Raw genomic sequence first — 11,890 nt, 5'->3', positions numbered from 1 at the left:
AGAAGAGAAGAGCAAGAACCCAAGATACATTTTTAACCTGCCAATTACTTCAACCTGCAGTGCACAAAAAAAAGGTAGAATAAGCTAACAGGCCAGAGAAGTGTCACAAGTCACTAATTTGGGATCTTTGTGGAACTGTGTTCTTTTGCCTACAGTATGCACTGATCAGCAAAGAGGCAAAAACATGACTTAAGTAAACAATAAAAGACTCTGACGGGCAATGTCACAACATGCTGTCTACTGTAAATATGAGAGGAAGTCATCTGAAAATGTTGCACAAAACAAAGAGTCAATCTGATAGCAAAGTAAAGCACTGAAAATGTTCAAAAAAGAGCATATAGTTACACTGAGAACAGTGTTTTGGTTGGACATTATCTAATTAGTTAAATTACATGGTTGACCCTGACTGTAGCTGTTGAAAGCCCAGATCTTGCTCTAGTTCTGCAGCTGGATTCTGGACAGAAGGGTGGGGATTATAAATTACCACAACCCATACCTTCAAATTCATTTTTTAAAATTGAATCTGAAAGATTATGTCTCTGGAAACATTATACTAATGCTCAACAGCACCATCATGTGGGTAATATTTGAATAAAATCAGCTTCAACGCTGTAAAACACGTGACCCAGGTCACATGACGCTGAGCTTTGATACTACCTCCTGGTTCAGACAGACAGGCTACACGGAGCGAGGCTAGCTGTTAGCTTCAACTGTCTACACAGCAGACATGGTGAGTGGGAAAAAGCAGGATCTGTGCGGACTATTCTGGAATTAAAGGGGCATTTATTCAGTCAAAAACTTTACATTAGCGGGTTCTTGGAGATTTTGTTATTGCTACGATTCAACATTAAAGTTTGACAGGAAAGCTAGCTGTGTTAGCATGAGTACGAGGCCGTCTGCTATCTGTCAGTGATGTTTTTCTTAGTTCATAGCTGACGTTTCTGCTTCTGATGTTGGAAGCTCAAAGTGTCTGTTTTCAAAGAAACTCGAGTTTACATTATTATCTGTAGCAGGAGCCACAGGGAGGCTAAAGAGAGGAATGCTAGTCTTGGCTAACATTGGTTGTTAGCGCAGAGTAATGGGAAGTTGTACCGTATGTCACATCATGCATGTCGGATTACACCTATTATCAGGATTAAAGATAATATTAGGAAAAAATGGGTTTGTTTAATAACGGTTTGAGTTCTTCAGAAAAAAAATGCAACAATTGCTAGTTGACACTCGTTGACTATGATGCAGTGTTTCTGCTAAGTTGGTGGGTTGGGAGTTTCTATTCGGTGTATCTTGAAGAAACGATGATGTGCAGCAGCCCTATTGTGTCCAGATAGTCATGAGTCCATGATGACATCTGAATGCATGCAGGAGCATGTGTTCCTGCCAGCTCAGAGGGGGAATATGTGTTTGTGTAGCTGCTGATATGTAATTAAACCAGTCAGTCAGTGAGTGGTGGGATAACAGATGAAATCCCTCTGAATGAATGTGAATATGATCAAAGTCTGTGGATGTTTCCTCCTGTGCACACCCATCAGGTCTCATTCATGTCCACACACTGAAGTACACAAGATTACAAGCTCAGGGAAGTTTGTGGTTGCTACAGACAGCAGCAAGAGGCATACAAGAATCATCCTGTTATTATTTTCCTGAAAACTTCTCTTGCTTTGTTTGGATGAATTTTAAAGATCTTTTTTTACTCACCATCCTTAGCATTTTGAGGGTGAACAAATTAAAGGTAATAAGACAACCCAGCACTGATTGCACATTGAAAAGCGACACTTTTTTCTGTGTTGTGTTTTCAGAGTTTCCTAGGGGGTTTGTTTGGACCGGTGTGTGAGATAGACGTTCTGCTGAACGATGCAGAAAACAGAAAGACAGCTGAGCTGAAAACAGAAGACGGAAAAGTGGAGAAGCACTACCTTTTCTACGATGGAGAGTCTGTGTCTGGAAAGGTAACATGAGTGAACATTAACTGTAAGGGGAAAGGGGGATGCAGAGCTGCACAGTGTTCATTAAGAGAGTTCAACACACATGAGCAATACTTTTAATTTACTGTTGGTTCATAAAGGAGTGAACAGTGTTCAGTCAGCACATAGTGGACATCACCACAGTCTATTTTGGGATCTTCTCTTTAACTGAGCCCTGTGGGAAATTAAGGTGCAGTTTCTGTGCGTGTGTTTAAGATTTGTTCTGACTCCAGGAGGAAGAGAAGCATCTATGTTATATATATATATATATATATATATATATATATATATATATATATATATATATATATATATATATGCTCCCTTTAGTAATATTAAAGTTGCTACTCTATCAGTTTCTCTGGCAGTATTTTCATGACTGCCTCTTCCCCATGTGCTGCCATCCCTCTCAATGATTCTGAAGAGCCTTATCTGTTTGCACCAGAACTTAACAAAGGTGCTTGTATTTCCAGTAACAGCTGATGTTAAGAACATGACTTCTTTTTGTTTCTCTCTTAGATCTATTTCTAGTTTTTCTTGTTTGAAGTGGCATATTCTTAAAGAAGTCTTTGCTTCGTCTGATTTGTGTTTTTCTCACCAGGTGAATCTGAATGTGAAGCAGGGAGGAAAGCGTTTGGAGCATCAAGGCATACGTATTGAGTTTGTTGGACAGATAGGTGAGCTCTTTAATCCTTCTAATATGATCTGAGTACTTTCTGGCTTTTGCAAAGAAGTTTATGTAGATTACATTTTTTAATCTTCAAGTATAATGAATTTCTTTGTTATGATGTTATTACAACATGTTGATGGATGTAACCTGTTTAACAATTAAACCCTCCAGATTTCCTTGTGCAATTACCTCCATGAAATCTTTGAATTGCACCGAGTATTTCAGTCTTTACAGCTGTAAAACTACTTGTCAACAATAAGCTGTGGGTTTTCTCATGTGGCTAAAGGGTTTAACAGAGCATGTGGTCGTCATGTGCAGCCTGTCGCAGTACAGTTAAACCCTCCTCCCACTGTATTTGCAGAAGGAGGAGGGTAATGAGAGCAGTGTGTGGAAAGAGTATGAAATAAAACCAAACACATACTGTGATAAAGGTTTTATAGTGTGACTTAAAAACTATACAGACCACTAATGACTCTAATCCCTGCTGTCTGTTGTTTTTTTTTTCTCCCAGAACTTTTTTCTGACAAGAGCAACACCCACGAGTTTGTAGACTTGGTTAAAGAGTTGGCTCTGCCTGGAGAACTTGCCCAGAACAGGAGCTACGACTTTGAGTTCATGCAGGTTGAGAAGCCTTACGAGTCCTACACTGGAGCCAATGTTAGGCTAAGGTATATTTATCAACACAACCTTTACATTAAACAAGCAGGAGGGTCTTAGGGTGCGTCTCAAAGCGATAAAGTTCCATCCTTCCTTCCTCCACTTGCGTCGTTCACTTGCGTCTTAGTCCCTCCCACCAGAGATGCATGAGAGAGACGCGAGGAAATAAGGAGAGAGGATGGAGGAGATTCGTTTTTAGAGCAATGGGACATCCTCTCCTCCAGAGCGTCACATGAAGCGACGTGTTTCATTGATGACAGCATCAGCTGATCACCTCTGGATCATCTGTCAGTCAGCTCTAACAGCTGTTTGTGTGTCTGCACATGTGCGCTGTAATAACTCTGATAATACATAAACAGTAACAGAGCTTTGTCTGTTCCTTCAACCAGTTTAACAAACACGTTACCAAGAAGAAAACCTGCTCTCTGTTTATTCTGTGTGCTGTTTAGAAGCACACAGATCACTTTGTCGACAAAATGCGTAATTGTTTGATTATTTATGAATTATTTAGCCTTTATCTAGATTGTGAACTCTGAAACTTATTAATATAACCCAGTTTATTGTGTGATTTCAGTGTTAATCCTCCATTATATTTATTTCATGATGGTTGTGTTCGGTGTTTTGTGCTTTTAACTCTCAACAAACACTTTATTACCAGATTCATGATCAGCTTCTGAACGATCCTCAGTGCCTGTTTTTAGCTCTCATTAAACTCTGTTGTGTTTGTGAAGTTTCATGTGAAGTCTGAGCTGCTGCAGCGTCCAATCAGAGAGTGATATTCCATATGGGGGCATGTCCGTCAGTGAAAAGACTTCCGCAAAGCCAGCTCTCGTGTTTCCTCGATCATAGCTCCTCTGATCAGCCTCCTCTCTCCTCTCTCCTCCGAGCACTATTATCGCTTTGAGACGGTCTTCAAAATGGCGACTAAGAAAGTACTCCCAGTGCCGCAGAGGAGATAGGACGGAGGAGGCACGAAATTAAGGCATTGAGACGCACCCTTAGTCCTGACTAAGTCATCTGAATGAACATGAAGGGTACAATGAGTGTGAATATATCACAGCACAGAGGCTTAAAACGTTTGTGGGATGCAGGGAATTGTTTACAGTGGTACACTTTAGACCTAGCAGAATCACTGGCAAGCTGAGTTGGAGGAACTAAGTGAAAGACTCAATATACAAAAAAATAATCTCATTATTTATGGTATTATTAAAAAAATCACATGGACTTTATGTATTATACTTAGTGTCTTTGAAGAGACTCTTTGTACGTCAGCAAACATTCTCTTAACCAACGTTTCTCACATCATGGGCCATTTCCCTGCGGCATTGGAACATCAAGAAAAATAAACCCTAACAAGAATGAATAACCAAATTATATTTCTTTTATCTGTACTGGTATTAGTGATCCTGAAACTATTAACATCATTCTTTTTATTGAAGTACAATCTGATAAGGTTTTATTCAGTTTCTATTTCTAAGATCAGTGTCCCAGTCAAGCCTGGTCTGGGAAAACTAAAGTATTGTTTATTTGTCGTCCCATTTATGAATGAAACTTGTCTAACAGCCCAGAACTATATAAAGAGAGAACAGGTTTATGTGCTCCAACGAGATGATAAAAACTCAGAGCTGCTTGTCTGAGTCCAGTATGTGATTCGTACTGATTGTGTTGTCTTGTGTGCACTTGTAGGTATTTCCTCAGGGTGACGATAGTCCGTCGTCTGTCTGACTTAGTGAAAGAATACGAACTGATTGTCCACCAGCTTGCCACCTACCCAGATGTCAACAACTCCATCAAGATGGAGGTCGGCATAGAAGACTGTCTCCACATTGAGTTTGAATACAACAAATCAAAGTAAGATCTAATTTACCTCCTCATCTGTGTTGATATCCCTTCCACGACACAGGCAAACAAAAAAAACTGTCTGTACTTAAGTGTGAGCAGCTTTGTGATGTAACTGTCTGTTAGGTATCATCTCAAGGATGTGATTGTTGGGAAGATCTACTTCCTGCTGGTCAGGATCAAGATCCAACACATGGAGCTGCAGCTGATCAAGAAGGAGATAACAGGCATAGGTATGATCCTGGGCAGCCGACATAAAAAGAAGCTAAACCAACAACAGAAATCAGAAGCATGGATGTAAATGCTCATTGACCAGCAGCATGACTCTGTGGCTGTTTGACAATTCTTGTAATTTATCAACCTTTGTCTATTTATAGCTTTAAAGGTCCCATATTATGCTCCTTATCTGCAGTTTAATGTGGATCATTGATGTCATCATGAAATGGTAGTAACATGTTTTGGTCCAAAAAGCCAATAAATCAAGCACAGCAGCATTGTTTCCAGGCTCTCATAGCCCCTCTGTTCAGAACGCTCTGATTTAGTGGGCGTGACCTTCATATGTAAATGAGCCACTGCTGATACCGCCCTGCTCTTTAGCGTCACTCGTTTACCGTAATATTACAGGCTAAAACAACAGGCTAACTGCAGCTCAAGTTAGCATCCTGAAGCTAACACAGAGACAGGGGGACACTGAGGAAAAGCTCGTACATCTGCTCCACAGCACACAGCATTTAAAATACTCACATTTCCAGGGTCTGAGGTTTGTTGGTGGATGGTTGGTAATGCGCCTGGATTCAGGACCAGTCTATTTGCTAGCCCTCTGTTGTACTGTCCAAAGTTGGAAAAGCAGTCGGCCGTGAAGAGACTAACACACACATGCACAGTTTTACTGAGTGTAGCTGGCACATTTCCCTCATAAATAAACTCTAGTAAAGTGATATTTATGTATAAAGTGATATTTGCATGATATGGGACCTTTGAAATGCCAACAGATCCTCTCAGCACAGTGTTCACATTCCTATGGGAGGAAAATACGGAGCTCCGCTCTGCTTCATTGTCTTCCATTCAGCTGACTTAATGTCATCGTTGTCCTCATTTTCAGGTCCCAGCACTACCACAGAAACAGAGACGGTTGCAAAGTATGAGATCATGGATGGTGCTCCAGTTAAAGGAGAATCAATCCCCATCAGACTGTTTCTTGCAGGTAAGTTTTCTTCATCTTCTATGTGTACACCTACATTGAAAGGGAGACAGAGGTAGGGATAGTGTCTGTTTCAGCTGGCATGCTGACATGATGCTACAGGAAGTGGTCACATCTGATGGTATCATTTTCCTTCAGGAAATGACACACAGGCCCGTTATATGTGGCACATTTACCCACATACTTACTCAGCTGCACTCAAAGCACTTCTCTTGTTCTTCATTTTCTGCTCTTTACATTTAAGAATGAATCATTGTTAATCATTGTCCCTGCATCATCAAACCAAAACATGTCTCGTGATGCAGGATATGACTTGACACCCACCATGAGGGACGTCAACAAGAAGTTTTCTGTACGTTACTTCCTTAATCTGGTACTGGTGGATGAAGAGGACAGAAGATACTTTAAACAACAGGTAATACACCTGCACCCACAGCCAGAGTGTAACACATAAATGGCCCAATATGTGATTTCACAAACAGATGAAGACTCACACTGCAACGTCTTCTTATCAAAGGAGTGACTGTTTGCATTTTTATTCAGGATATAAGATGTTTAATGTTGAAGTTACACACTGTAACTATTTTATGTTAATCAACAGTAATTGAGGTTGACATATTAGCACAGGTTCATGTCTACATTTGACTCCAGTTCTCCTCACAGCAAGCTGAAGAAACTGCAGTTGTAGTGACATCTAATGGTCAAAAAAGGATGACTAAAACCATTACTTTATTTACTTTTTACACCCATGTGTTCATTTTTATGTTTTTATTTTTTTTTGTGCTGTCAGGCGATTAAAAAAAATAATCTAATTAATTACAGGATTTGTAATTAATTAATCTAATTAATTGCATTTTAATCTAATATCTGCTTAAGGTCCCAAAATAAAGCATTTGAATTCCAGAACATTAAAATTACATTAAAAGACACTAAAAAATAATTTAAAAATAAGGTGGGGATATAAACAACACATTTTTAAGTACCCTGAAGGAACAAATGAAAAAAAGTTTTATGGTTCTGTCGTTACAAAATCTACACAGTCCTGCACCTAAGATAAGCTGATTTGATTTTTAGGACGGTTTTTGCTTCTGTCACATTTTTACTTGATGTTGACTCAATTTTCACTGCAATATAAACTTCTATACTTCTATGAGGTCAGGAGAACCAGGGCTACAGGCTAAAAACTCTGAGGAACTATGTACAAAACACTTAATTTAAGTCTTGGATCAAAGAAAAGTGAAGTATTTTCAGTTTTACATGCTCTGAACACACAAACTGTTGCTCATTGGTGCAGAGCAGCCCCAAGCTGAAACATGACACCAGGAAGATGGAAGCAAATTTTCAAAGAATTCTTTAGATTTAAATACAGAACATATATTGATCATTCAGGGCTTGTTTGATGCAGTAAAAAGTGTATAATTATCAGTTTTTTACAGAATTGAGCTAGAGCAAACGGTTGATTTTCTGCAGATTTTCAAAAAGGATGTGTGAATAAACAAGATGTGGGCGGCAGTCCCCCCAAAATCAGCCCGACACAGTTTACCCTGCTAATAAATCTAACGCAGAAGAAAACGCGACACAGCAAACAAAGAGCTAAGATGGAAGACATGCAGAATTTCGTTCTCTCTGTGATTGGCATGTAGCTTTGATACAAAGCACAATCAAGCTTTGTTTTAGAGAAGACTGTGTGCCGCCAGGAGAAATGTAGCCGCTTTGGGGGTACGTGACGATTCTTTTGACCAATCAACGGTCTGCAGTGTTGTAGCTCCACCTTCCGAGAGCAGATCAGTTTAGTCTGGCACCCATACGGAAGGGTCCCAAAAAAGTAGGATGGCTCGTCTCGGTTATTTAGGAATCTGTCCAGGGATAAGTCAGTGGAAACACTGTAAAATGCGCGCCGTGCCGAGACAAACCGAACCAGTCTGCTTGGTGGAATCACAGCCTAAGGGTGCTAGTAGAGTGTATCAAGCACTACTTGAACATGAATGAAAACCTCCCAGAAAAACAAAAACAAAAAAAACCCTATATATATTAAGCACAATACAGTACAAAAGTAAGATAAACCTTAGAATCATAATCATAATAGTAATATTTAATGAATAAGAAGCTGAGGAGTAAAACAAAAAGAAAACGTAATGTATTCATTTTTAGATATTACTTTTTGACCTATGCCAGTTTTCTTTAATTGTTCCTCCTTCCTCTGTGTTTAGGAGATCGTCTTGTGGAGGAAAGCTCCAGAGAAGCTGAGGAAAAGAAACTTTCATCAGCGCTACGAGTCCCCGGAGCCCAGACCCCAGCCGGTCACTGCTGAGCAGCCAGAGATGTGAGGACGATGCTATGAACTGAAACTTCACACAGACACACCACAACTCTTCACTGCTGAACAGCCAGAGGTGTGAGGGCTGCCTCACCCTCTCCCTGGACTGAGAAACGTCTGTAAACATGAACACACAAAACACACCCTCAGACACTTCTTCCTCCTCACCACCGCTTCCTTCAAGCTTCAGGCATGAGCTCTCCAACTGACGCGGCTCTGGCCTGCTGGACTCAAACACACCCACATACAGATGCACAAGAATCCAGTTCAGGAATACAATCCAAGGAGGCTGAGTGCTCAATGTTGAGGCAAATTAAACCAATCAGTGTCTGGACAAGTGAGGCAGCCTGTTTAACTCCAGCGTCTCAGACTGCAAACATGCACACACAAGTGAAACCAAAAAGTTTGAGTTTGCAGTTCACCGAATGCAAAATAAAACAGAAGATTAACCAGGAAAAAAAAACTGACGCGATGACCACAAACTACAACCACATCCTGAACCCTCGTCACCTGCAACGGGAGCTCTTTTTCTCTTTGCATCTTTGGACAGCAGTTCTCCGGGGATTTCTCCAGCATCCTCTCTCACACAACTGTTGCAAAATGGAGTCAACCAATAATTGAGATTATTCAAGAAAATGTGAGCATCAGCCTGAAAAAAAAAACCTTAACAATGAGCCAAAACGCACACACTGTGTTTCTTCACTAACCCTAAGTTTGATGATGCAACTGGCTGCACTGCCCCTGCTGTTACCTTGATTCATCAGTGCAAAAATATTAGTGTAAGAATCTATACATTAATTTAATCCTGTATTTCATCTTCTCATAAGTTCTATTGTCCACATCTCATTTCACACAAGTCATAAAGTTACATTGACTTGAAAATGTAAACGTTATTTAATAATTCATGGTATTTAATTGTATAAGAATGATTCAGAGCTTCAACTTAAATTACATCTTATGATCTGTCAATCTGCAGAAGTTGAAATATAGTCGTTAAGATGTCAGAAAAATGTAAAATGGGTCCATCACAGTTCCCCAGAGAGCAAGAAGACATCCATTCATCTTTTTCTGACCAGCTGCCTCAAATTCACACATAAATAATTCAGATAGATTATTAAAAGCTGTGCACAAAATGCCCATATTAAGGAAAGGAAAAAGAGTCATTAAACTAAAAAGTAAACAATACCAGATTAGTTTCCTATTGATTGACCTCTAATAAATTGGCTAACGGTTGCAGCTTTTATAGCAAACATACACAGTCAAGAGGATTAATTGATGAGGTTTTAATCCAAAGGATCTATCTCGTAACTAAAACAAACTCCTCCTGTCTCAATTTTATAGCTCGGGTTTCTCCAGAACACATTTTCAGAATCTTCTAAAGGCTGATCAGGTAGTAAAAAATGAAAAACTTTTCTTGTCTTTTCAGGGTATCTGCTTGTCCAAAATTTGTTAACCAGTTACAAAACTTCTGTTATGTTACATGGGGTTTGATTTCAACTGTATTGACACTACAAATGGATTTCCAGCGACCAACACTGTATGAGGATTAAGACAGAAGTTGAAAAGTGTCGCAAAACTTAGGTTTGTGAATACTGTATTACTATAAAAATGATATTTATTTGTAATTTTGGTGAATTGAAGCTTTTTCTCTTCACTTATGGTCATCAGCTGTGCCTGTTGTTGGTTGTCTCATGTCAGAAAGGCAGAAAATAAGTGAGTTAACGGTTACATATATACAGTCTCTCAAATCCTTTCAAATTCCTGACGGAAAAATGATGCAAACTAGCCACAGTCGTCAAACTTCTCTGGTTGAAACACAGGTCCTTTTATTGACAGTGTGCGGTTTGTTTTTCAATATGTTTGAGTAGAACACTAATGTCACTAAAAGGCTCTTATCTACTGTTGTAAAGCACTGTTGAGGATGCAGAATAAACACTGTAAGGTCAACATTAACCCACTGTGATTCTCAGACTGGCAGTTTAGGTCCTGCTTTAAAGACAAACACACACATGTACACACAGCGTGTTGATGCTACTCGACGTGTGTGTTGGTTGAATTTGCCCTTAAGCTCTGATCTGTGGCCAGTTTTGCACTTTCCCCTGTGATGCTTCACTTGTTTGAAAAGGGGCATGAAAGCTGAAACCTGTCATTACTCAAGGAAACTTCACCTCAGAGATCTCCCATGTCTGTAGAGAGAACAAAACTGTCATTTGTAAATCACTACGAGCTTGAATTGATCTCAACACGTACAATACTTTATTTTTTCTCTTCTGTGCAAGTTGAGCTATCTTGTTGGGTTTCATGTCATGAACCTCTGAACACATCTGCTGTTACAGATTTATGTTTTGACCTGCTCTCTGGATTTTTCTTGTTTTGAAGCTTTGTTATTTATTTTCAAAAGATGGTCCTTAGTTTCCCTCTCAGACACGCTGTCTGTGTCTCTGTACAATGAACACGAACGGTTTGTTTGGAGTACTTCAGATACCTTCAGATGGTGACGAAGAAACACAGAGATGTCAGAATTTTGCCCCTCTCTCATTCAATGCATGTTAAGCTTTTTGCAATGTTCAATCAGGCCATCAGTATGTGTGTGTGTGCGTGTGTTTGTATGATATTATGTGTATATACACCAAACCCAAATATAAAGCTCAAAATGAATCCCGAATAAAGCAAATTTATACTTAATACATTTCAGTGAACACATTTTGAGGTGAGCACATCTTTTGAAGATGACACATCAGATATCATAAATAACTTTTTACAGTGCTTAACAAATTTAACAGACCACCACTCAGTGTAATGTGTGAGTTATCAAATGGACTGTATACTGCTGATTACCAAAATATTGTTTAACAACTTCTGAAGTGGTTCATCCACCAGTATGTGCAAGCTCTATAATCGCAGTGATATACTTAAGGCTGAAATATAATTATTGATACTATCCATGAATTTACAAATATAAAAAAGCAGAAAAAAATAGTGATGATGATGATGATTATTATTATTATTATTATTATTATTATTATTATTATTATTATTATTATTATTATTATTATTATTATTATTATTTTAGAGTTTGATCAACAAATGACAGCCATTTATTTGTGTTCCTGAGCAGAATAATTGGTTTTAGTGGTTGTATGTTAGTCTTTAATTTCTGACTTCTCAGAGAATTCCAGTTTTCCAGCTCAAATTTAGGTCTTTAAACACAAATTCAGTTTGAAATTCCTCACTCATAAAAATGG

At 39.0% G+C, this 11,890-nt stretch overlaps 1 protein-coding gene across 1 annotated transcript; it reads left to right on the top strand.

The window, feature by feature from the left end:
• Positions 1–608: 608 nt before the first annotated feature.
• Positions 609–11,580, top strand: vps26a (VPS26, retromer complex component A). Its single transcript, XM_074666964.1, has 9 exons — positions 609–730; positions 1,797–1,946; positions 2,563–2,638; positions 3,143–3,299; positions 4,975–5,139; positions 5,254–5,360; positions 6,230–6,331; positions 6,634–6,743; positions 8,539–11,580. The coding sequence occupies exons 1-9, from the start codon at positions 728–730 to the stop codon at positions 8,653–8,655; spliced, it is 987 nt and encodes a 328-aa protein (XP_074523065.1). The 5' UTR covers positions 609–727; the 3' UTR covers positions 8,656–11,580.
• Positions 11,581–11,890: the final 310 nt, after the last annotated feature.

The sequence above is a fragment of the Halichoeres trimaculatus genome, unplaced genomic scaffold, assembly GCF_033239565.1.
Source record: "Halichoeres trimaculatus isolate MK-OKI-2021-1 unplaced genomic scaffold, fHalTri1.1 fHalTri1_scaffold_3, whole genome shotgun sequence".
Classification (NCBI taxonomy): Eukaryota; Metazoa; Chordata; class Actinopteri; order Labriformes; family Labridae; genus Halichoeres; species Halichoeres trimaculatus.
The sequence above is the reverse complement of the archived record's forward strand: the minus strand, read 5'-3'. Positions and strand labels throughout refer to the sequence as shown.

Bases quoted from the DNA above. Each gene is read 5' to 3' on its own strand.
- vps26a (XM_074666964.1), top strand. The intron at 2,639-3,142 runs GTGAGCTCTTTA...TTTTTCTCCCAG, and splicing joins TGAGTTTGTTGGACAGATAG to AACTTTTTTCTGACAAGAGC. The intron at 3,300-4,974 runs GTATATTTATCA...GTGCACTTGTAG, and splicing joins GGAGCCAATGTTAGGCTAAG to GTATTTCCTCAGGGTGACGA.